The sequence below is a fragment of the Rhineura floridana genome, chromosome 6 (genome assembly GCF_030035675.1).
Source record: "Rhineura floridana isolate rRhiFlo1 chromosome 6, rRhiFlo1.hap2, whole genome shotgun sequence".
Lineage (NCBI taxonomy): Eukaryota > Metazoa > Chordata > Lepidosauria > Squamata > Rhineuridae > Rhineura > Rhineura floridana.
Genome location: NC_084485.1, coordinates 108830298 through 108857516, shown reverse-complemented (window position 1 = coordinate 108857516; position 27219 = coordinate 108830298). Strand labels below are relative to the sequence as shown.

The 27219-nt window shown below is 41.8% G+C and overlaps 1 protein-coding gene across 7 annotated transcripts in view; it reads left to right on the top strand.

Moving 5' to 3' along the window:
* The first annotated feature begins 7071 nt into the window (after positions 1 to 7071).
* The window catches only part of SLC44A5 (solute carrier family 44 member 5), a 258713-nt gene continuing 238565 nt past the window's right edge, over positions 7072 to 27219 (top strand). For 2 of the 7 annotated variants that reach the window (XM_061633439.1, XM_061633443.1), the window contains exon 1: positions 7474 to 7899. In XM_061633439.1, coding sequence (XP_061489423.1) covers positions 7863 to 7899 — 37 coding nt within the window. In that variant the 5' untranslated portion in view covers positions 7474 to 7862. Of the gene's footprint in view, positions 7160 to 7472; positions 7900 to 27219 lie in introns of those variants that run through there. The other 5 variants (XM_061633440.1, XM_061633441.1, XM_061633449.1 and 2 more) reach the window with 4 other exon arrangements.

The window sequence follows — 27219 nt, the reverse complement described above, 5'->3', positions numbered from 1 at the left end:
TTTCCATTTCATTTTGGAATGCACAGATTCATAGAATAAACCTATGTTAGTAAATAAATGGTAGACCTATATTAGCTGAATTCATATGCAACACTAAACCATAGTTTAGAGCTACCATGTCCACCAGCATAGCCATAAAAAGATCCAAAGATTTTGCTTCTATTTTCAGATAACCATAGTTTCTTATGGTCTCTGAACCAGGGACTGTGATTAGTATTAACTATAGTTTATGAAAACAAACCACAATCAGTAACCAATAGTCTAAGTTGGTTTGGTTCAACAAACCAACTTTAACACTAACCACAGTTTGCCCAGATTCGGACAGGACAAGATACTGTAGTTATTTGAAAATAGAAATTGTGCTAAAGGAGCCAATCAAAGTGAAAGGAGGTGAATCAGCTACTGGGAAGACTCTTCTCAGTAGCTAACAAACTCCCCTTTCATGCTGATTGGCTCTTAGGGATTCCTGTTTTTTTAAAAAAACAAAATGTTTATTGTAACGTTTTTCAAATACATGAAGAGGACATGATGTCCAACATTCAAAAAAGACAATTCCAACACAATTAGAAAATAAATATAATTACAATAATAAAGGGAGAGGGAGGGTGGGTTGGGATGGGAAAAGAGAAGGAGAAGAGGAAGAAAAGAGAAAAGTAAGAGGGGGATAGAGGAGAGATTGCGGAGTTCTGAGAGGGAACTCATGAGTGGAATGCCTGTTGTGGAAGAAGGCACGCATGAGAAGGACTGAGAAGTGTGGAGACAACTTTGGAAAGCAAGCAAATAAACAAGTAAGGGAAAGTGGGAAAAGATGTGGGGAGGGAATGACTTGGGATGAAGGATCTCTCTCTCTCTCTGCTGCATAGCCTCCAGTTTGTTCGTTTATTAAGAAGGATCTTATTCTCAATCCAGTAGCAGAAAAAAAAGTAGTGGGAATATGTGTGGTTTTGTTCTAGCCCAAAGCCAGGAATAGTAGGGGAGGAGGGAAAGAGAGAGAAATAGAGAAAGAGAGTGGTACATGCTCTGGTAACCTCACGTTTGGATTACTGTAATGCGCTTTACGTAGGGCTACCTTTGAAGACAGTTCGGAAGCTACAACTAGTGCAAAATGCGGCGGCCAGATTGCTGACAAGGACCAAGCGGTCCGAGCATATAACACCTGTTCTGGCCAGCTTGCACTGGTTGCCAATATGTTTCCGGGCTAGATTCAAAGTGTTGGTATTAACCTATAAAGCCTTATACGGTGCGGGACCACGATACCTTGCGGAACACCTCTTCCGATATGAACCGGCCCGTGCACTACGTTCTGCTACGAAGGCCCTCCTCCGGGTTCCAACTCACAGGGAGGCCCGGAGGGTGATGACAAGATCTAGGGCCTTCTCAGTGGTGGCCCCCGAACTATGGAACAGTCTCCCTGAGGAAGTACGCCTGGCGCCGACTCTGCTCTCCTTCCGGCGCCAGGTCAAAACCTTCCTATTCTCTGAAGCATTTTAAGTTATACTGATTTAATTTTAAAAATGTTTGCTGTGTTGGATTGTTGCTTGTATTTTAGTATTGTTTTGTTATTTATTGTATTTTTATGCTGTTTTATGTTCACCGCCCAGAGAGCTATTGCTAGTCGGGCGGTATATAAATTTAATAAATAAATAAATAAATAAAATAAATACTTAGGGGAGGGGTGTGTGTGTGTGAGAGAGAGAGAGAGATGGTGTTTCAGCTTTTAATGATGTTGTATATATGTGTGTTGTGCATGGCAAGGTGCAGTGCATCACTGAATGAAAATACTCCAAAGTAAGAGACTGAAAGCTAACTTTATTGTATAATCTTACAAGGTTATATAATCTTAAAAGGGAGTGTGGCTGTGTAGGGGTATGGCTGTGCGGGGGCGTGGTGTGACTACCATGAAGGTACCTTGCACTTCTGAATTTGCCACTACATTTGTGGTGCTTACGTGGGGTTTCCTTTCCTCCTGAGCAGTAGTGTAGTGGCAAATTCAGAAGTGCAATGTCCCTTCATGATAGTCATGCCACACCCCATCGCAACCATGCCTCCTTTTCCACTTTCCCTTATCTTCCCTGCTCTCCCTGTCATCTCATGAGTCCACACTCCACTCCCTAGGAGCATGAAAAGGGGGGCTGTGTGTTAGCTACTGAGAAAAGTCCTCCTGGTGGCTGATTCACCTCCTTTCACTCTGGCTCCAATCAACACAAAAGGACAAAGACACTTCTCAGTGGCTAGCACGCTCCCTATTCATCCTCATTGGCTCATACAGAAGAACCTGGCTGGGATCCTGCTCCCAAAAAAGTAACAGGTCTACAACTCCCCACGCCTCCAGACAACTATACCCCTGCTCCTGAGTCTCTTATGTAAATAGTAACCCTATGGAGCTAACCAGGCCATCAAATTCCTGCCTGGCTCATTGCCTCCTTTGCTCCTGTAGCTGAGGTAACAAGAGGGGAACAAGATTCGACCAGAAGTCCGGGCCATTGATGTTAGGTCCTCTGGTCCTGCAGCTGGAATGTTGGCGTCTGAAGGCTCTGCAGGATCAAGGTCTGAGTATGTTTGGATCCTGACATGTTCATAACATGCAACTGCCGCCAAGTCTGTCTGTAAGCAAACATATATGATGTTCCACTAAAATGGTCCTTTCTGTGTTTTGAACTGAGTTTAGTATATTATTGGTGGTAAATAAATGTGATAATAAATGTGGTGTTAGTGTAAATATTCAAAATGTATAGTTTCTCTGCATTGCATGTTTAATGTGTTTCTATACATTGTATCCACTCCACTGTCTTGAACCACATTCACACCATTTATTCCACTTTAGACAGTCATGGCTTCCCCCAAAGAATCCTGGGAAGCGTTGTTTGTGAAGGGTGCTTCCTATTCACCTCACAGAGCTGTAGCTTCCAGAGTGGTTTAACAGATCAGTTCCTTTTCTCAAACAACTCTGACAGCTGTAGCACTGTGTGGAGAATAGGGATCTTCTAACAACTGTCAGCACCCTTCACAAATTACACTTCCCAGGATTCCTTAAACCATGACTGTTAAAGTGGAATAATAGTGAAATAAACGTTTGGTGTGAATGTGGCCTTGGAGATATTTGTTAGATTTTGCTATGAACAATTTTTTAATCTGTATTAATAAGGAAGGGCTATAGCCCACTGCATGCAAAAGGTCCCAGGTTCAGTCCCTGGCATCTCCCAGTAAGATTGGGAAGGATTCCTGCCTGAAACCTGGAGAATTGCTGTCAGTTAGTGTTGACAAAACTGAGCTTAATGGACCAATAGTTCAATCCACAGTAAGGGTCTCTATGTAACATACAAACAACAGAAAAACCCACAAAAATGAAAATATACTATATTATTTGTACTCAAGAAACCTATATGAAAGGGAACAATAATAGGATTAGTATAATAAGCAATATAAAATGGAACTATCAGTTATGGATCAGTTTTGACTAACAAGCCTTTTCAGTCATGACCAAGTAATCTCAAGTCATTGTAGAAAGTATTTTCAACAAATGTTTTTGAGGAATGTGTCCTGGGAAGAATGGGAAAATGTAATTTGGGTCAAAAATCCTATTTGCATTTTAACAGTGTATGAACAAGAAAGAAAGCTGCTTAGGCAAAAGAGTCCTTATCAGCCATGATGGATCTGAAGAACTGGATGTGTTTCTCGACACAATATAGTATATTTTCATATTTGTGGATCTTTCTGTTTGTGTGTTGTTCCAATTAAGTATAAGACAACTTCCTATGTTCTTATGCAATTATCACAATGCAGCTTGTCAGGCCTGTGTGTAGAGAGTGCAGAGTTTCTTAAACTGATAACTACTATAGCTCTGTTGAATTCAGTGGAATTATTATTCAGTAAATTATTTCAGAATAACTAGACATGCTCATGGGAAGGGGGTGCTTCCTGGAGTTGAAAAATACTAAATTATAACTGTTTTTGAAATTATAGAAGTCAAAGAGGGGAAAAGCCCTACATATTACAAACATATTTGAATCTCAGTGGACAGAGAGAACAGTAGAAGGAAGCTAGTTATTTTTAAAGTTGAAGAGACAACAATTCAGCAGTTCACCAAAACCTGTCATTTTTAATATGGTTAAAACACTACTTGTTAAGGTAGTACCTTCACTTTGCATAACTGCCAAATTGCGAAGCAACAGTAGAGGGCACTGTGGCAGGAGACGCATTCCTGATTTGCAAAAATCATTCACACAAATATTTGTACATTTAAAAATATATATCAAAACAGATATTCTCATTTGTAACAGCAAAGTCTTAGAGTTCTATGTATAATTGAAGAAGAATAACAATGTCTGTACTGTAGCCCACAGAAATGTATAAGTTATTTCCAGGATAATTCTATGCTTTGTACAATAGAGGCTGTCCTTTTATTCAGGGAGGAAGAAATCCAGTCCATAATAAATAAAAAATTCTGCAGGAGACTGAAGGATACAGGGATCTTATTAGAAGAATATAGTGCATTTCTACAAAAATAATTAGATTATATTTCAGAATTAAAAGACTGGGAAAGGGCCGTAGCTGAATGACAGAACACAGAAGGTCCCAGAGCTAATCCCCAGCTTCTCCAGGTAGGGCTGGGAATGTATCCTGGAAAGCCATTGCAGGTCACTGTAGTAGCCGAGTTAGATGGACAAGTGGTCTGATTTGGTATAAGGCCGCTTCCTTTTGCCTTCCAGCAATGATTTCTACAAACATTATAATAAGGCTTGTACACACAAGATGATGAATAGTAGTAGTGATATTAAACCATCCAATTCACCTTTTGGTGAGTGAACACATGCTTGAGGTGTTCAGCATTTGATAAGTGCAACTTCAAGTGGATATTGCTTGTCTGAAACAAGCATCTCAGTTCAAACATCAAGTGATGCAAGTTCCATTTCTTTGCTGGAACTCTCATAATGCTATTCTGAGAATCTTCACTTAGTAATGAATGTGGATAAAATACCTTTCCATTTTTACCATTGTAAGTGTCACAAATTTCAGTTTTATATCACCAGACATAACATGTGTACTAATTCTCTCTATATACTATTCATTTGTGTAAACTAATAGAGATGTGGGAAGGCCTGGGGAAAAAACAGAAAAACTGGGGGGGGGGAATCCTGGGTTTTCCCTGTTTTCCCCCTCTGAATTTTTCCATTTTTTTCCCCTGAAAAATGGGGGAGGGGGGGCTGGGAAAAAAAGAGGGGGGGGAACAGAAAAAAACATTTTTCCAGGTCTTCACATCTCTATAAAAGAACTATACTGATTCTGCTTTTTTGTGGAATTCTATAGAGGTGAAGATGCTTCCGGAATGCTTCTGCAAATGCTTCTGGGATAATGGCTTACATTAAATGTAACCTTTATCATTCATAACAAACACAGATCTGGGAAGACACTGGAGGCCAGATCCATCACACTTAAATCAGTTCTGATTACGTTATAATATGAATTATCTATTTTTAAAGAGCAAGTTGCAAAAATACATCAAATATATTCTAATGAAATTGTTGGCCATAAAATTTTGATATGCTGATGAAGAACAAGTTGTTAAAATTAAAATTTATTTGCTTATATTCCATCCCTCCGCCCGCCCGCCCCGTCACATCTTTCTCCCTTAAGGTAACATAAGGCAGCTTTCCATCTTGACATCTACCAGAAGTAGAGCTGTTGTATCATGTACCCTTAAATGAGGTCCTGTGACATAGTTGTGGCTCAACCATTGCCCAGATTATCAAATAATCTAAACAGAATAGCAAATCATCAAAATCTAGCCCTATAGCACAAGGGGCAAGAACTTGGTGTAACTCAGAGGCTTATATCTTGCCTTTGCAACAAAATATTGCTCAATTAAAAGATTTATTTATATTATTATTATTGTTATTATTATTATTATTATTTGTTACATTTGTATACCACCCCATAGCTGAAGCTCTCTGGGCGGTTTACAACAATTAAAAACATTAAAAACAAATATACAAATTTAAAAACACTTTTAAAAAAACCAATTTAAAACCACATGCTAAAATGCCTGGAGCAGTGTTCCAAAGCACTGGTGCCACTACTTTAAAAGTCTTGGGTTGCATAGAAACTAAAGAAATGTGAGATAACTGTGGAATAGTCAGGCAGGCTTTTCCATTGATTGAAGCGATTTGGCTGGTGTATAAGGGACAAGGCAGCCCTTCAGGTATCCTGATCCTAGGCCATTTAGGGCTTTATGCACCCACATTAATACCTTGAACTTAAAAATGTAAATGTACTGCCTTCAAGTCGATTCCAACTTATGGCGACCCTATGAATAGGGTTTTCATGAGGCTGAGAGGCAGTGACTGGCCCAAGGTCTTTTATAGGACAAGGTGACTGAATCCATTTATTATGGAGCCTTTTAAATGCACACATAGAATGGTAGAAATGCAAGTAACCCGAGCTTTGATTTTTCTTTTCTGTTCTTCATAAATGATCTTGTAATTCCTGCAGTATTATGCTTCACTGCAGTAAAGACAACATTCCTATTACTTCTTATGTATCACCTTACACATTATTTTTATGCACAGATAGAGTTCACATGTACCCGTGGGGGTTATCCAACATTAGTCATACTCATAGAGTGGACCCACTGAAATTGACTGACTTCAGTAACTTGTCCACTGATTTTATTGTGTCTACTCTGAGTATGACTAATGTTGGCTATCACCCACAGAATGTACATTGCTTGGGTTTTATGGAGACTGCCATCCTTCTCTTTTATTGATCATAATCTTAAATACAATCGTAAAAAACAGTAAAAATGCAATTAATTCTTCAAATCTGCCACCCAACCACTGCATCTCCAAGCTTTGAAGGTCTGAAAGCCGGCAAGCAGGAGGCCTAAGCGAGTGCCATCCCTTTAACGGACCAAACTCATTCATCAGCACGGGAGGAAAGGACAGCTCCAGGACAGACTAGGAAATTGGAAAGCAAACTTTCCAAGAGCAATTTCCATGGGAAAAAGGCGCCAATGAGGCAAGGAAGAACCACCCCGCAATGCCCATTGGAAAACGTCGACAACGCGCCCTTGTGAACAGACCAAACCATTGATGATTCTCCCAAAGCCACCCTCGAGGTTGTAGTATAAACCTCGGTCTGCTGTCTTTCGCGTGCCTAAAGGGTAAGGGAGAAAATTTCCCCTGCTTCATCCTACCACATTTGGGAAAATCGAAACTCCGTAACGCCCCTCCCCATTATGGAATACGGTACCCAAACAAGCCGGGAGGTTTTTTGGGGGGGGGTGCGGGTGTGTGTAGAGAGAGAAATAACCGCGCATTTGTGCCTCACACATCAGCCAGAAAAACAAACGCCCCTACGTGACCAAAGTTAGGTTTTCAGGAACCCCCTCTGGCCCGAAGTTAGCGAGACTCGCTTGCAGGTGGGAGGAGCTTATGGCGCCCTCGGGCTCTGGCTCACTGCATATGGATAGAGGGCGGGCTGAGGCGCGCGGGGGGGGCCGTCTCACGTGCCCCCACCCTCTCCGCACGCATGGGAAGGCTTTAAGAAACTGCAGCTGCCGCTGCCGCTTCCTCCACCGCCTCTCCGACCTCGCCTCAGTGTTTACCTGCTGCAGCCCCTCTGCCTTAAACGCCGCCTTCGTAGCACCTTTTGGAGCGGCAGGGGAGACGAGAGGGAGTCGCTCGTGGGGCAGAAGAAGGAGGGGGAAAACAAGCCAGTGCTTGCTTCCTAGCTGCCGACGCTTCTTCGGAGCCGCTTGCCTGCCTGTCTCTCATGCCATCACAGCAACAAAGAGCACGCTGAGCAGCGGGCGGAGAGGCGCCCGGGCTCCAGGCTCTGCAAACCCGAAAGACGGCGAGTGGACCATGGCTAGGAAGGGGGAAGCCGCCGCCTCTCCTTACGGTAAGCCGTTGAAGGAGGCGAGGGGCTGTGGGATGGCAGCGGCAGCCGCCAAGCAGTGCGGGCAGAGTGAGGGATGAGTGCCGCGACGCAGCCCAGTCCGGGCCGCTGGCTCCTCGGTTTTTTGGCCTGTTTTTTTTGGCGTTCTCGCCCAGCTGCCGGAGTTTGCTTTCGAGAGGGAAACGCAGGAAGGGGACCCCCCTTTCTAGCATTCGTTGGGCAGTCTCGTCTCCTGAGCGCCTTTCCATTCCTCCCCGCTCTCCCCCTCACTTCTCCCTTCTCAGCCGAGCGCGGCTTGTTGCTGCGTCCTTGAGGAGGTAGGAAAGTTGGGGCCGAGGCTCGGGAAGCGGGGAGAGGCAAGAACTCGGGGTGGGGGAGCCGCTCCTCTGTCTCCTCTCGCGTCGTTAGTGGCGCGGGTTTAACTGAGGAGAGAGCAACTCGGGAGCCGGCAGGTGCATCGCCACCGCTTTGTCTGCTCTCCCGGGGGACAGGAGAGAGAGCTGAGAGCGGCTCGTTCTGGCCACGAGGTGGGGGGAGGCGGCGGCGGCTGGGGGTAAATTTGGGAAGGCAGATTCTGGGAGACTTGCGCCTGAGTGTAAGTGTGGTGAGACTAATGGGAGCCTGGGCTGAAGGTAAGGGCCGAACATTTTTTTGGGGGGGTAGCTGGGACTTGTAAGTCTCCCCTCTTCCTCCGAAGAAAAGGGGTTAAATTAGCACCGTGGCAACATCTTTTTTGCTTGATGACAGGAAAGGAGAGAGACAACGATGGTGGTGCTGGAAATAACTCTGCTTTCTCGGCTTTCGGTCCGAACTGGGTTTCTTTAGATTGGGGGGGGGGTTGCGCCTGTTGCGCCAGGAGTTCAGGATAATACATTTAGAGACAAATAGGGCGAGAATGTGGTATGAGGTCACACCAAGGATTGGGTTTAGGGAAATATGAGTATTTGATGGCTTTGGAGGGTGCCTTCTAGTAATGGAAGGGGATAGTGGATTTGTGGAGTGGACGGATTGGGAGCAGTAAGGATTTGGTGTGATGTGTGGGGGAAAGGCTAGGCTGAGAAATTTGCTGCTGATGCAGTTTTAGGGCTTTTTGTGTCCTCTGGAAGCCTAGACTCAGTAGTAGGGGAGAGGCATAATGTTTAAGTGAAAGACATCTGGGGATTTTAGAGGAGACCCAATGGATCACGGAGATAGTGTTGGTCAGTGCCCTAAAGACTTGGAGTGCCTGGAATGGAGACCTCGAACCAGCGATTGTGAGGTTGTTGTAGTTGTTATTATGTGCCTTCAAGTCGACTATGACTTATGGCGACCCTATGAATCAGCGACCTCCAAGAGCATCTGTCGTGAACCACCCTGTTCAGATCTTGTAAGTTCAGGTCTGTGGCTTCCTTTATGGAATCAATCCATCTCTCATTTGGCCTTCCTCTTTTTCTACCCCCTTCTGTTTTTCCCAGCATTATTGTCTTTTCTAGGGAATCATGTTTTCTCATTAGGTGTCCAATAAGGATAACCTCAGTTTTATCATTTTAGCTTCTAATGATAGTTCTGGTTTAATTTGTTCTAACACCCAATTATTTGTCTTTTTTGCAGTCCATGGTACGCACAAAGCTCTCCTCCAACATCACATTTCAAATGAGTTTTTTCTCTTATCCGCTTTTTTCATTGTCTAACTTTCACATCCATACATAGAGATCGGGAATACCATGGTCTGAATAATCCTGATTTTAGTGTTCAGTGATACATCTTTGCATTTGAGGACCTTTTCTAGTTCTCTCACAGCTGCCCTCCCCAGTCCTAGCCTCCTTCTGATTTCTTTACTATTGTCTCCATTTTGGTTAATGACTGTGCTGAGGTATTGATAATCCTTGACAAGTTCAATGTCCTCATTGTCAGCTGTAAAGTTACATAAATCTTCTGTTGTCATTACTTTAGTCTTTTTGACGTTCAGCTGTAGTCCTGTTTTTGTGCTTTCCTCTTGAACTTTCCTCAGCATTCGTTTTAAATCATTACTGGTTTCTGCTAGTAGTATGGTATCGTCTGCATATCTTAAATTATTGATATTTCTCCCTCCAATTTTCACACCTTCTTCATCTTGGTCCAATCCCGCTTCCATATGATATGTTCTGCGTATAGATTAAATAAATAGGGTGACAAAATACACTCCTGTCTCACACCCTTTCTGATCGGGAACCAATCAGTTTCTCCATATTCTGTCCTTATAGTAGCCTCTTGTCCAGAGTATAGGTTGCACATCAGGACAATCAGATGCTGTGGCAGCCCCATTTCTTTTAAAGCATTCCATAGTTTTTCATGATCTACACAGTCAAAAGCTGCAATCTATAAAGCACAGGATGATTTTCTTCTGAAATTCCTTGCTCTGTTCCATTTTCCAATGTATGTTTGCGATATGATCTCTGGTGCCTCTTCCCTTTCTAAATCCAGCTTGGACATCTGGCATTTCTCGCTCCATGTATGGTAAAAGCCTTTGTTGTAGAATCTTGAGCATTACTTTACTTGCATTCCCTGGGATCACCTTTCTTTGGAATTGGGATGTATAACACTTCCAGTGTGTGGGCCCTTGTTTAGTTTTCCATATTTCTTGACAGATTTTAGTCAAAATATGGACAGGTTCAGTCTCAGTAGCTTGTAGCAATTCTATTGGTATGCCATCTGTTCCTGGTGCTTTGTTTCTTCCAAGTATTTTAAGAGCAGCTTTCACCTCACATTCTAGAATTTCTGATTCTTCATCATATGGTTCCATCTTCCTTTTATTTCATCTCGGTCAGTCAATGTGTTCCCCTGTTGATCAACATCCCTACTCTTGGTTTAAATTTCCCTTTCATTTCTCTAATCTTTTGGAATAGGGCTCTTGTTCTTCCCTTTTTCTTGTCCTCTTCTATTTCTATACAGGCATACCCCGCTTTAACATATGCAGTGGGACCGAAGCGTGTATGTAAAGTGAAAATGTACTTAAAGTGAAGCAATTATCTATGCATGTACTGCACTGCAATTGCCACTAGATGGCAGTGGCGTCATGCCATTAAGTGCCTGTAATTGTGAAGCACGCATACGTTAAACAGGGTATGGTGGCGTATGGAGCATGTGCGTTATAGCGAGGCGACGTTAAGTGAAGCGACGTTAAGCGGGGTATGCCTGTACAATAACTATTGTAATAGTTCTCTTTGTCCCTATGTACTAGTCGCTGTATTGTTGCATTTAGGGTTCTGACCGTGTTTCTGTCTCTTCCTGCTTTTGCTTTCCTTCTCTGTTTAACCATTTTAAGAGTTTCTTCAGTCATGCATTGAGGTCTTTCTCTCTTTTTAACTAGACACATTGTCTTTTTGCATTCTTCCCTGATAATGTCTCTGACTTCACTCCATAGTTCTTCTGGTTCTCTGTCAACTAAGTTTAAAGCCTCAAATCTGTTCCTTATTTGATCTTTATATTCTTCTGGGATGTTATTTAAATGGTATTTTGGCATTCTGATTGCTTTGTTCTTCTTTAGCTGTAGTCTGATTTTTTATATGACCAGTTCATGGTCTGTACCGCAGTCTGCTCCTGGTGTTGTTTTCGCAGAAAGTATGGAACTTCTTCATCTTCTGCTACCAATTATACAATCAATTCGATTCCTATATTGACCATTTTGTGATGTTCACGTGTACAGTCTTCTTTTCGCTTGTTCAAAAAATGTGTTCACAAGAAACAAATTATTGGCTTCACAGAATTCAATAAGTCTTTCTCCTGCTTCATTTCTGCCTCCTAGGCCCCATTTCCCCACAATTCCTAGTTCTTCTTTGTTCCCTACTTTTGCATTCCAGTCCCCCATGATTACCAGAACATCTTGTTTTGGTGTGTGATCAATTTCCTCCTGTACTTTTGCATAAGATCTCTCCAATTCCTCTTCTTCTGCATTTGCTGTTGGAGCATAGACTTGGATGATGGTTATGTTAATAGGTTTCCCATTTAATCTCATTGATATCACTTGCTCAGACCTTGCGTTGTAGCTCCTAATTGCTTTTGCTACATCACTTCTCACTATTAAAGCAACCCCATTTCTTCTTAATTTCTCATTTCCTGCATAATATATTTTGTAATTGCCTGATTGAAAATGTCCCATTCCCATCCATTTTAATTCACTCACACCAAGTATTGTAATGTTGATGCGTTCCATTTCTTTCTTGACAATTTCTAACTTTCCCTGGTTCATGCTTCTCACATTCCATGTTCCTATTGTGTGTGTCGTACAACTCCGGACTCTCCTTTCGCATCTGTGCGCATCAGCCTCTGTGCTTCGCTGTGTCATTAGTCACAATGCTACTCGCTACTTGTACTTGTCCTTTGTTCTTCCTGAGTAGGTCGTTGAGTGCCTTCTGACCTGAGGGTCTCATCTTCCAGCACTATCTCGTGTTGCATTTTGGATACTCTGTTCATAGGGTTTTCGTGGTAAGAGATATTCAGAGGTGGTTTACCATTGCCTTTCTCTGAGGTAATGGTAAGCATACAGCCCCATTCATCTGCTATTTTTGTATCTAGAAATAGAGATTAAGAATTGGATGTAGATGAGTGCTGTTAATTTGGTGTGTGCGTGTAGGCACACAAGAGTGACAAAATCTGTAAAAAAAACCCCTGGTATTTCAAAATCTAGGAAGCATGAAGCACGAGGATTTGTCTATACTTCCAATACCAGCCTTTCCCAACTAGTGAGCCACCAGATGTTGTTGGACCACAACTCCCATCAGTCTCAGCCCGCATTGCCAATGGTCAGGAAAGATGGGAATTGTGGTCCAACAAATCTGGTGGCCTACTAGTTGGGAAAGGCTGGCCCCTTTCCAGTTCAACACCAACCAACAACAGTTAACCCTTCTCAAAATATCTTCTGAATTATGTTCATGCTTGGGCTTAGCACATTTAATTTAATACAGGAACAATACATTCTGGTTTATTGCAGTGGGAAAACCAGTGTGTGGTATACAAAACTATTAAAATATGCTAAGGAATTGTAGATACACAAATTGAGATACACAGCTATATTCATGTCAAAAGTGAGAACTAAGTCACAAGAATATGTTAGTTGTTCCTTTCCCTTGGAGAAAAAAGTGGTTATTACTTCCTGCCTTTCCTGGTCCTTTCATATTTTGTATGATATTCACACTGACATGGCACTTTTTAGCTTCTGATAGCATACCATCAATGTATAGCAAACAACGTATATTCACATCTATTGCTTGCTTATGTGTAGCAGAAGTTATGGGATCTGATTAATTATGCAAACTGAAGAAACTGCTAAAATAGCAACATTTTATCCACCGTTACTGTTTTTCTATTACATTCCATGTTGCATGTCTGAATTTTAGTGAACTTGTGTGGATCCTATTTTGTGACAGTTCAATTTTCTCTTTTGTACCATGTAGCTAAACTTTTTGTCTAAGAGGGCCCTTAATGTAAAACTGAATTAAATGCAAATAGGAGCAGTGCTTTCCATAATGTATGAATACTTGTTATACGAACGTATGAAGTAACCTTGTACAGAGTCAGATCATTTAGCCTAGTGGTGTGTACTTTGGCTGGAAGTTGCTGGTGGATGTGCATGGAACATGCCATTCAAAACATATTGCATGAATGGGTCATACACACAATTCCTTTAATAGCAAACTGTATAAGAAAGAGAGATTCTGAGCTACACAGACTGATCAAGAATCAGGTTGCACACATGGCCAGTTCATGCAGTGCCCTTGCAAATCCAGCTATGGAAATCTTTTGAGGGTGTGATCCCTTAAGGAAAATGTAGCAAATAAAGTAGCCCAAAATGTCTGTTCATTTGCTTGAAGCCTCTAAACCACAAAATGAAATTATAGAAGTGGGAAGGTCATCTCATCTACCAGTCTACCACTGACATACGATATTAAGTATTATTGTGAAGTAACCAGTGGAAGGAAACTATTGGTTAATGGTTAGATTTTTTTTAATTTTTAATTTAATATATAGTTTATTTATGTACCACTATTTGCCCAAAAGGCCCCCAAAGTGGTGAACAACATACTAAAACATATTACAAAAAAATTACATAAGAAATAACCAGTAAAAAATATACAGTAAAAATACAATGCAACAAGAACAAAGTAAAAAAAAACTTTGCAACAAAAACAATGTTCTCTTTGTTTTCAAATGATGTACACAGTTGCCACAGCAGACATGGAGAGACATTCCTTCTTTTCTCGGAATCGCCTAATGTCATTGGCCCAGTTGCCACTCTCCACCTCCACGCTGTTGTTGGTGAGCTGGTCCACCTGCCCAGGCTGCAAGGAGGATGTCTGACTCCCTAGGTGGTGTGCTGCTGCCTCATGCCTGGCATGGACCCGTAAAGGATGGTGTAGAGCTCCTGGGTGGTGAAGTGGTAGCTGGGCGGGCACCTGCTTCTTATTCTTAAAACTTCATTCAGTGTTGAGGAAACAAACACACTAACAGTTTCTGGGGTGTATTTTCTACTCTAGTGAGATTTCTAATGCATGATGGAATGATAGATAACATTTTTGTTTTTCGACAGATAACATTTTTGTGCGGTGTCAGAAGATTCTTGACAATACCCAAACACGCAGAGCAGAAAACACCTATTTGTAGGCTGTAGAATATTCCTGTGCATTTGACTCCAGTGCTCTGTGTTGACCTGTCCCTGTGAAAAAAAAATTGCGTGTTTTTCTACCCCAATCTGCTAACATTGGCTGGGGTAGTAAATATACCCCAATGTATTTCTGGGACATTTTATGCCCCAGGTAGTTTTTTGATTCTGAAAGAAAATGGTAAGTGGTAACTGATTGAAATTTGAAGACATTGTACAGGTGACAATTTGTGACAACATCATAGAAAGATTACCCTGTAACTATTCTTAGTGTAAACTGCAAGGTGAAAACTGCACCGGTGGTAGATTTTGCCCCGCAAAGCTGCAGTGCTAAGCAGATTCACTTGGGAGAGTCCCATTGAAACAAATTGGTCCCATTTCAGCCACAAAGTAGGCTTTCATTCCCTTTCTAGCATTTCTATGAAGTTGGCATGTTTTTCCTCATCTTCTGAAAAATTAATCACACCTAATTTCTCTTAAATTCCACAGCAGCAATTTGAAATTTTGCTCCACTGCATGTTTTCAGGTGGTTTCCAAGGCTACAAGAAAATAATAGAGGAAAAAGCTGAAGGTCTTTTCCAGAGGAAACGGATGGATATTAAATTAAAACTTAATTCTGCCATGGAACTGGATGGTAGTAATGTCTTAACAAACATCTCAAAGCATTGGAACCCCAACTACACTATACCTCTTGTCTAGCAATTTTAACCCTTTACCCTTTTCAGTTCAGCTGCATTGGCGTTCAGAAGGAGTTAATTTAGAAATATTTCAAATGGCTTCCCACATATTGCAATAGCATACAAAAATTCTGAAGTCTTGCAATGAACAAGCAAACCACACTAACGGCTGGCTGTTCAGCAGAGTATAAGAATCAGCATTTGAAACTATTTGTCATTTTTACCTAAATACTGATGTCTCATTTGCATATAACTGTCCAAAGTTGTTATTATTAATATTAATATTAATAATTGAAATCCCACAATTCCTCCTGAAGGAGCCCAGGGTGGCAAGCACATCAACAAAACAATTTAACAACAACAATTCTAAAAACAGGTTCAAACTTTCTAAAACAGTTACAGTGCATTGCTGTAAATGTGCATTGCTGAAAACTGACTACAGTATTTCAGATAGAAAGTTGTAAAATTAAAAACATGAAAAATGTATTGATTATATTTTTGGCCATAACTAAAGACTCTTATCACTGTACCTGACTGAAGCCCTTTCAGATACCTGGGAATCACAAGTAGGGTGAGTGCTGTTGCTCTCAGGTTCTGCTTGCAGACTTCTCAGAGGCAACTGATTGCACACTGTGAGACCAGGTTAGTGGACTAGATGCCTAGTCCAGCAGAGCTCCTCTTATGTTGTGTCTTCTCTCACCCTTTGCACTATTTCAGGGGTTCCCAACTATGGTCCATGAGCTTCATTCAGGTGGTCTGTAGCATGTCCACATGAAATGTTCATATTTATTTGTAATTGTATTTTATTGCTGCTTCTGTTCTATTGTTTTCATTATATTGAAGTTTGAATTACATGGAATGCAGATTGTAATACAATAAAATATAAAAGAAGAAATAAAAGAAGCAATAAAAATACAAATAAAAATCTTACAGCATCTAGCACATGCATCAAAATGGCTACAACAGGCAGAATAATCATTACCACTGCACTAATTTGGTTATTTTGGATTGAAACACTGAAAACTGTCAATTGATTGTTTGTGAGAGCTGGATAAAGGCTTTTATAATCTTGGAAGCATTTTCACTACACTACACATACACACACACACACTTGTTGTAAGGGTGGAAAGCACAGGGACGTACAGATTTCTGCTTTTCACTGGAAGAGTCCTTGTTTGGACTCAGTTCTCAACATTAGTGTTCACTCATCAAAAGAAAACCCTTCCACTGAACCCTCTTTCATTGCAAGGGATATCCATATTTTGTACTGTTTGTATTAAAGCTTTTAAAAGTTCTTTTTACCTATCAAGTGCTCTGGCTTGTTGGATTTCCTTTTATAGCCCCACATCTCAAAGCATGGGATTCAAGTGAAATGTCTGAGACAAGGTTGCTATAACTCTTATTTAAATTACATCCGCCAATTATGTTCCCCTAAGAAATGTCCATAAGAAATGTCCCCTTGCTCCACATTTCATAATCAATAGAACATTACTTGTACCCTGTGCTTCCTCCATTGCAACTTCTTAATGTCCCTTAAGTGTGAGCTGTTGTACTAGAAAACTTAACTCAGTGAAAAAAGTATGCCTCTGTATAGCTGGAACTCAGCTATTGGTAGAAATTGATCAGTGTAATTACAGGCTGCTTCTTGGATATATTTAAATGCAGGTATTATGACCACATGGGACAATTTCTCACATTACTTTTTCATATACATATTATTAGTGTGTAGTGAATTTTGGAAATAGTCCCCAGTTCTCAAGTAATAGGAAAAGCTGATGCGTCTTTTCAAAAGTTACAAAGAAAAAATATCCCATGATATTTGGGATACTTCTCTACAAATGCCTTAGAAGTTTGCATGGGGAAGACATGTGAGACATAAAAAGCACAAATAATTAGACTTAAGTCTACAAGCTGTTTAAACTGAATTATTTTAACCAATATAGTGGGACTAAACTGATTTAAACTGACACATATATAGCTTCACATGTTCTGGCCTTGGTTGGCCATGGTTGGAATTGCACCACCAAAATGATCTTGCCTGTTGTTATTATTATTTCCATTTATAGACTGCTTACTATCTAAAAGATCTCAGCTTTACAATGGAATACACAAGGTACAATAAAACATATCAAATTAATTTACAAAGCAATATATATAAATAATATCCATATACATAAACATATACATAAACACAGTATAATACTGTGATACCGTTATATATCATATAGGAAATTTCCCTGCGATAACTGTATGCGATGAGGGATGGTCTTGAAATTTCCACACAACTCGAGATGCCACATAACTGTAGGAAGTGTATTCCTGAAAACGTATTTCAAGGAAGATGGGATGCAATCATAAGAGCAAAACCATTAAGACAAACTTCACACCTTTGTACAAGCAGTTCCGGTGGCACGCCATAATATTCCAGCAGCTGTCTTAAGAGATGCAGTACTAGAGACGTTTTACAAAGCAATTGAATTAATCCAAGTGTCACTTAAAAATGGGTGTTGCACATAGCAGAGAAGCTCAGTAAATATCTACTGCAGCAAACCATCAACGAAGTAAATAAATAAATAAATTTTATTTTTCAGCCGCCTGTCTGTCCGGGTTAGGGACACTCTAGGCGACGAACAACAAGAATAAAAACAATCCATATACATCAACATAATCAAATTTTAAGCTAAAGAAACCGTCCGTTAAGTCAGTTATAACATAAAATTAATCTGTCCCAATGTTGTAGGCCTGTCTGAACAGCCAGGTCTTCAAGGCTCGGCGATAGCTGGACAGGGAGGGAGCATGTCTGAGATTGAAAGGGAGAGAGTTCCAGAGGGTGGGGGCCACAACAGAGAATGCCCTCTCTCTGGTCCGTACCAGCCTAGCTGTTCTCACCGGTGGGACCGAGAGAAGGTCTTGCGAGGCTGATCTCGTCAGGCGGCACAATCAGTGATTCTGGAGGCATTCCTTCAGATATACTGGGCCGAAACCGTATAGGGTTTTAAAGGTCAACACCAACACCTTGAATTGGGCCTGGTAGACAACTGGTAACCAGTGAAGATCTAATAACACTGGGGTGATATGATCCCAGCGACAGCTATGCGTAATCAAGTGTGCCGCCGCATTCTGTACCAGCTGTAATTTCCGGACCATTTTCAAGGGTAACCCCACGTAGAGCGCATTGCAGTAGTCTAGGCGAGAGGAGACCAGGGCATGTATCACCTGAGGGAGCAGATGAATAGGAAGGTAGGGTCGCAATCTCGGTATCAGATGTAATTGATACCAGGCTGCCCGGCTCACTGCTGTAATCTGAGCCTCCATGGACAGCTGGGAGTCAAGTATGACCCCAAGACTGCGGACCTGGTCCTTCAGGGGCAAACTTACCCCATCAAGCATCAGGTCAGTAATTCCTAGTTTCCTTTTATCTCCCACAAGTAATACCTCAGTCTTGTCGGGGTTCAGACTCAGCCTATTCCATCCATCCACTTACGGATTTCAGGCACTTGGACATGGTGTTCACAGCCAACTCCGGTGAGGACTTAAAGGAGAGATAGAGCTGAGTGTCATCTGCGTACTGATGGCACTGCAACCCAAAACTCCTGATGATTGCTCCCAGCGGTTTCACATAGATGTTGAATAGCATGGGAGAGAGGATAGAACCCTGTGGCACCCCACAATGAAGAGGCCAAGGGTCTGAAACCTCATCTCCCAATGCCACCCGTTGCTGCCTATCCGAGAGATAGGAACGGAACCACTGCAGGACAGTGCCTCCTATTCCTAATCCCTCTAGGCAATTTAAAAGGATACTGTGGTCAACAGTATCGAAAGCAGCTGAGAGGTCCAGGAGGACAAGGAAGGTGTATTCACCCCTATCCAATGCCCTCCGCATATCATCTACCAGAGCGACCAAGGCTGTTTCCGTTCCATGACCAGTCTTAAAACCCGATTGGTATGGATCTAAATAATCCGTTTCCTCCAAGTGTGTCTGTAATTGCGCAGCTGCCACCCTCTCAATCACCTTGCCCAAGAATGGTAAATTAGAGACTGGGCGAAAGTTGTTTAACTCTTGGGGATCCAAGGACGGTTTTTTTAAGATGGGCTTTATTACCGCTTCCTTGAGGGCTGATGGCATTACACTCTCTTGCAAGGATGCATTCACCACCGCCTTGATCCCATCGCCCAGTCTCTCTTTACAGCTCATGATGAGCCATGAAGGGCAAGGATCAACCAGACAGGTGGTTGGCTTCACAGTACAGAGCACCTTGTCCACTTCCTCAGAGAGAAGAGGCTGAAACTGATCCCAATAGACCGGAATGCAACTGGCCAACTCTGGTCCACTTCCTGTCTTCACGGCGAGCGGAAGCGTGCTCTTCAGATGCTCGATTTTGTCGGCAAAGTGTTTAGCAAAAGTATCACAGGAGATTTTAGAATGTTCCATGGGTTTCTGAGCAACTGGACCGACCATGTGGCATCGAGAAATCTATATTCACCAGATAGTGATCTGACCATAACACGGGGTTAGAAGAATTTACCCCCATTTTCAGAGCACTATCCTCCCCTCCCGAGACAAACAAGGTCGAGAGCATGACCGGCTACATGGGTAGGACCTATATTACTAAGGTGCAGATCCCAGGAAGTCATGGTTTCCATGAAATCCCGAGGGGCTCCTGTGAGGACAGCCTCGGCACGTACGTTGAAATCCCCCATCACCACTAGATTGGGGGAGAGCAACCGCACAGCCGAGACCACCTTGAGCACCTCAGTCAGGGATTCTGCTGTGCAGTGGGGTGGGCGGTACACAAGCAGAATCCCTAAACTGCCCTTTGGGCCCAACCTCCAGTACATGCAATCAACAAACTTGGTCTCGTGGAGAGGTGGTCTGGCGAAACACAAAGATTCCCGGTAGATAACTGCCACTCCCCCTCCCCGCCTACCAATCCTCGGCTGCTGTGCATATCGGAAACCGGCTGGACACATGGCCTTAAGTATAGGAGCTGAGGCCTCATCCAGCCATGTCTCCGTAATACATACCAGGTCTGCGTCCTCATCCAGGATCATATCCTGGATGAGTGATGTTTTCTGTACCACAGACCTGGCATTACACAGCAGCAACCGAAGATTGGATGGAGTTCTGCTTCCCCCAGGTATCTTCTGGTGGTGAACAGGCCCGGAACAAGGGATGGATATTAAGCATCTATCCCTAGTTCCCCGATGCCGGCTTGACCTGCTACCCACGCCCCTACAGAATCTGCCGCCTAGCCTTTCAATATTGTGGCCCTCCACCCTCCCCACACTAACCCCCTCCGATCTACACATAGCTCCCTCCGATACGCCGACAGGCAGGCCTTCTCCCTAGGTGACAGTAAATAAAAATAAAATAAAATAAAAGTAATAAAATAAAATGAAAATAAAAATAGAAATGAAAATAAAATAAGAATAAGAAAGTAGAACACTCACCGACCCAGCCCACAGCACGAACGCACAGCACTGTAATTGAACAGAAGCCACAGACTCCCCCTTTCTCTCCCCCTCCCTCACCCCTTCTTCAGTAGCACGGTCCCTGCAACAGCACAATCAAACTTTTGATTTGATTTGTTGAGTATGAGAAGCACATGGACAAAAAATAAAATAAAATAAAAATCACTTCTCAATCTTATATGTAAGCCAGGATGATTTCTAATAAATTTCTGTTTGCAAATACAGACCAACTGTTGAGTGTTTACACACATTTAGGCCAGCCTATGTCCTGCCCAGACTGGAATTAATTCTTGTTTTATTAGAGTAACGGTTACATCGAAAGCAGTGCGATTCATAGACTTAACCATGCTAACTCACTATTGTCCCTAACTAAGCTACCTAGGCATAATCTGCAGCGTGTGAAGAAAGTTGACTCAGCATCCCAATCAGGGAGGTGCCGCTTCTTGGGGTGTCTCACACGGGGCGAGGGGGGGGTGAGCCTCCGCCGGCTCATCTGACATACAGGCTCGATAGGTGCTGGCTCGGCTTCAGGAGATGGGGAAGAGTTTGAAGTGCCAGGCGGGGAGTCCTGGGGGGGTGGAGTTGGCGTGTGCACCAGGTCACCCCCCAACAGCTCTGTTGGGGCACCTGTAGGTGGAGCGAGGTCTGGTTTGGCGGGAGGACTGTCCATGGGAACTGGCAGACTGTCGACTGCACCGCCTCCCTCATTGTCCTTGAAAACCTCATCTACTTCTGATTCCTCTCCCTGCTCTATCTGGGGAAGCTGGGGCGTATCCGACTCCCCTCCCTGATCCTCCTGGGAATGCTGGGGCTCAACAGCTTAACATCATTAGCAAAGAAAATTTAGAGACTATTTGTACTTTCTTATAGCTGGTAACTTAACATTGGAATCATGCTATTCAGTTTTGTCTTTTATACTGTTACACTGTCAAGAAGATGTACCATAGATTGCTTGGTACATTTATCTGGTTGGTGCCATAGGTGTCTGGTACAATACACTTAATTATGTCTCAGAAACCACCAAAAGCCTCTTTCACTGGAATAAATTAGAAAGGGAAGAAGTTATGTGAATGATAGAAATTGACTTTTTGTTAATACCTCTCTTCTGGAATAAAAATGTCTTTTGAATAATTTGTAAATCAGTAGGTGAACTATTGGAAATTAAAATGGATTTCTGGTTGCATATCCCAGCTGAGTATGATTGTAAGCAACATACTCTTTAGCTCTGTCCTCTCTTGTAAAATGGGAAAGAAAAGGGATTTCACAGGAGTTTGCAAAATTCTAATGAACTTAGGAATGCAGAAGACCTTGGATATGTATATATTCATTTTCTGTATATTTTTTCTCCTGTTGATAGTATAGAAACTATAGATAAGCATTTGAGGATCATAGCCTCAGTTGCCTACTGACCACAAGGTTTTTGTTATCAGCTGGCATTTGGGAAATCTTTGGGACCTCACTTAACTTAGAAAAATTAAAGTTATGCCTACTTGTAATGGGTACATCTGCACTCTATTTCTTTGTGGCATAACTCTATATGATTCTGATGTTGAGGGCCTTTTGGCCATAAGGCGGGGTATAAATTTAATAAATAAATAAATAAATAAATAAATAAATGGGATACAGTGGCCAGTTGAGGAAGATTCTGATGGAGGGTGCAAGCTTGCTACTTTAAAAGCAACTTAGTGTTAACTAAAGCATTAAGACTCAATTCAAACATAGTCACTTCAGTGTGGCATTTGCTTCCAAGTAACTGCATTTTACTTGCTTTCAAGTAACTACATCACTGGCTGTAATTGTATGCATAGTTTTCAAAGCATAAGGCTCATTTCACTTAGTAGGGCTTACTTCTTAGTAAGCGTGAGAGAAGGATGGGCTGCATGTGTAGCACTGTCAAAATATATTGAATCAGAAAATTAGTTGGGTTGGATCCAGACTACCCATTGGGCACATTTTTGGAAATTATCCCTTTCCCCTGTAGTCTCCCACTCCCACCCACCCACCCCAAAAACCAATGGAATAGCATGAGAGATGGTGTCAGGGGATGCAGAGGGAAGGGGGAATTAGTGGAAATTGCCTTCTTCCCCTTTTGACCAGTGTGATCCTCCCTGGATCTTGGTCCTGCTGTGAATGGAAAGAGCATGCAAGTCTCAATTCAGCCTGTTTATTTGCAGCAAGACTGTTTCAGCAGGCAGTAACACAAGGATTGCCATTTGGTGGAAACCTTTTTATTCTCTAGAGCATCTTTCCCCAATTTGGTGCCCTCCAGATGTTTTGGACTTCAACTCCCATCTGTCTAAGCCAGCCTTTCCCAACTAGTGGGCCACCAGATGTTGTTGGACCACAATTCCCATCTTTCCTGACCATTGGCAATGCTGGCTGAAGCTGATGGGAGTTGTGGTCCAACAACATCTGGTGGCCCACTAGCTGGGAAAGGCTGGTCTAAGCCAACATGTCCAAAACATCTGGAGGGCACCAAGTTGGAAAGGCTAAATCTAGTCCTTCAGTATTTTTTATTTCTCCTCAAAACATATTTTGTTTCTGTGGCTTTCAACTGCTGTCTATTGTTTTGATTTGTTCTGATTGTATTCTGTACATTGAGACACTACTTGTTTAATCTAACCACTGGTTAACTGATGGTGACAAATGGAAGCTAGCTCACTCAAACCTATCCAAAAAGTAGTAGTGTTAAGCTATACACAGAATACTATACGAGTGTGTACCAGTTTGTAGATAGGAGGCAACCCTTGTAGAGAGGTGAGATGCTGATGGAATAAAGAGAAATGGAATATCTCTGCTAGTGACACTCATAGGGTAATCTGTGCCAACTATACCGCATGCAGATTTGCATTGCTGTTTCAGCAATCGTTTAGGTAGTCGCTTTATCTGTCTACTTGAATGTTACCATGTACTGAAACAGTAGAAGCCATCATTATATGAAATGCTAATCAGTTCATTGGGAATAAATTTTCAAAATGTTTAATAGTCATGTAAAAAGCCATAGCTGGAGTTTAAAAGACAACAGTGTAAGAACAATCAAGCCATATAAAAACGGATTCAGTAAGTCTAACAGAGCTACCATTAATCAGATGATTTATAAACATAATAGCAATTATTATTTATTTATACTTAATGTCTTTGTTCTCCCCCCCCCCCAGAAGATTATGTGAGCCTTTCAACCAACAGCCATTGTGAGCTTATTACTGGACTCGTGTTTCTAATTGACTGTAACAGGATTTCAGAATACTTCATCGAGGTCCTCAACCACAGTGTCTTATACCAGTGTGGAGATCACTGTGCATCTGCACCACTCTGCTTTGGTGCATATGTTTGGAGAATAATTTCTAGCCTTTCTACATCTTTATTCCCAATAAGTATTAATATGTGCTAGCCTATAAATTAGGTGCTGCAATAGCAACAAGTGGATGACCCACATCTTGCCAATGTGCATTGTCCATAAATGCACATCTGTATCTAGTCACATGAATTTACAAGTCCCAAATAAATGTCAAAGGCTGAATTCAGACTTTGTTGTGTGCATGCATATGTGTAATATACTTGTTCTGTATAGTTTTTGAAATGATTGGTATTAGACAGGCTTATCATATTGTAGCTGTGTTTACACATCATGATAAGCCCTGCTTAATTGGCTTAATATCATAGTTTGTTTGGAGCAAACAAACAAACCATGACCCCTAGTTTGGACATGATGCTAGGGATTGTGGTTTGTTGCTCCTGCTTGCTAATAGGGAGGAGCAAAGTTAGTTATAATGATTTGCCACTAACCGTGGTTTACCACAACATGCAAATCTATCCAGTGTGCAAAGTAGAATTTATAGGACTTTTAATATAGAAGCACATTTTTAACAAAATCACCTGACTTAACAATATGCCTCTCTTGCAATATAATAGTGTTTGTCTTATCATACTTCTTGGACTAATAGTTCTAGCTGACATGCAACTTATGAAAGAAACAGGTGGTCTTCAGCCTTCAGAAGCCTACAGTCTAATCGTGAGTAAGATTTCTGTATGCAACCCTCAGAAAACCACTTTGCTACTCAATGACAGTGACAGATAAATTGGAAGGTTGCAAGGGAGGTTGCAATGCATAATTAACACATAAAATAGCATGATTAACATTTTGACAGATGTGATGGGCACTAGCAGAGACTTGTTTTTTAAAAAAGGATTAGATAATTTTGTCAAAGATAAATGTATGCATATTAACTACTATAATAGCTGCAAATGAAACTGCCATGTTCAGAGGCAATAAACATCTGATTACTAGGTTGTACCTACAAACAAGGGATGGTAAATTACCACATAGCTTCGCATGTCAGTTTTATTGGTAATCTGGCTGTCCCTGTGGAAAACGGAGTACTGGTTCAGGTAGACTTTTCATCTGACCCAGCATCACAGTTCTTGTTTTCTTACATTGTGAGCCTCCATCTCACCTTGCTGGGTCTTGAGAATGGGGAGAGAAGCTCAGGCCTGACTACAGCCGATGCCTTTCCCTGGGATGCAGTTGAGGGAGCCACATCCAGGATATTCAGATAGATGCTCAGTGAGATATTTGCATCCATCATGATTGATTATTGGGAATATGGAGGCAGAGCCTGGAGCTTCAGTAGGTTGCCAGAGGGGAGAGAAAAGGAGGAAAGCCACTGGTAGAAAGTAGGGTATGCAAAGAGGGAGCTTCCAACTGCCATTATGGGGGGTCACCAACTTTTTTTGGCCATTGGCATATTTGGAATTTTGAGAAAGTGCTGTGGATATCAGCCACAAAATGCATGCCATGGGGAGTGTGGCTTAACACACATCATCTAAAAGAGCAGGAAAAGAGACAGGAACACATATAGTGTGGGCATGCTCCACTATCAAAGAAAAAACTGGCATGTGTATCAGTTACTCCTGCACTTACAGAGAGGAATCTCTTTGCATCTCTCCTCTTTTCAGAACAGAAGGGAGGGTGTCAATCCTGGCATCCATTGAAACAAGGGTATGTTTAAGGGGGCATGTTCCATGAAGAAGAGGCCAAGTCAGTACAGACAGGAACTGAGCAGGAAGAGCAAACAGTCCTCCATGCATTGTGGATTTTTGAGGGCATATTTACTGAGACTTTTTGTGGGCACCACAGAAAGTACTGGTGGATGCACTGGTGACCCCCAAATCACTTGTTTCCCTGCATGTACCAGGTGCCTCAGCAAGTCAGGAACAAATAACATGTTTTTTATTTAAATACCAGTCTCTAGTGGACAAGCAAGACAGGGGAGGGGCTTGTAACTCTTATTCTGCCTACCACGGTCATGCCAAAAAGCCACTTCACTGCCAAAGCTGATGTTAGCTCCAGAAAGAAAACTTCTGTTGATGCTTTACCCATACAATTGGCAGCCTGCCTCTGCAACTATAAAAGCTAGAAATTGGTGATGGTGTTTTTAAAAATGAAATGCTTCTCAGGATGCTGAATTATCTGCTTATTACCCAATTCTGTGTTTTTTCTGCATTTACGTTGATAAGTATGCACAGGCTTTTATTTAGAAATGTTTATGAGAAAAAGCAGGGATAGTGTTTTATCATTAGCATTTATAGTGTGACCCACAGAGGCGAAGTTTTGTGTATGAGAGGGTTTTTGTTGTTGTTGTGGTAATGCTCTTTTCCTCAGACTTCATTAATTTTTGCAATAATTGCTGGGGTTCTTGTATTTGTAAATACTGCTAAATTTTGGACAGTAGTTTTGGACAGTATAACTACTAGCATACCAATGATACTATTTATTTATTTATTTATTTATTGTATTTGTATACCAGCCCTTAGCCGAAGCTCTCTGGGCGGTTTACAGTAACTATGTTTAAAAATTAGTAGGAAAAACATTTAAAAGATGCTTGAGTGAAAGCATTTGGAAACAAAGAAACCTTACCAGTCATGCTGAAAGGCTGACTTCCCTTAATATGTACTGAGTTTACTGTTGCCTTGTTTCTTCATTTTAAAAGTTAATCTTGTTAACATTTCTATTGTGCCCTTTCATCAAGGATATAAGTATAATATCCATGGGGTTCCCAGGTAGTCTGCCATCAAGCCACAGGGTAGACCTAAAATTATTCACAGATATACATATATCTGGTGCCATCAGGTCATCCTTTGTGCACTTCTCAGGCATGTAACCAACTACAGAGATAGGTCTCGAACGGTAGGGCTGTCTGTCTCAGCTGTGCACATGTCTTGGGAAGAGATTGTGAGCTGCTGACTGTTCTTTTTGGGGAAGGCCCATAGAAGCAGTTTATCAGCCAGATGATTGGATGATGTCCCTCCAGAGTAGACTGAAAACCTTTTGGTCACCACTAGCTGCCCAGGGCATAAACATAATTTTAGATGAGCGTATATAAAGTGGTGACAGAAATTAAATAGGAAAATAGGAAAACAGTCATAGTCAACACTTGGGTGTTTATGTGTTATTGTTACGCTGCTCATAAGACACAGGGGAGGACTGCAAAATTTTAATTCACTGAGACTGTGAATCACACATGGCAAATGGTACTTACTGTTTTTGATCCAAATGTC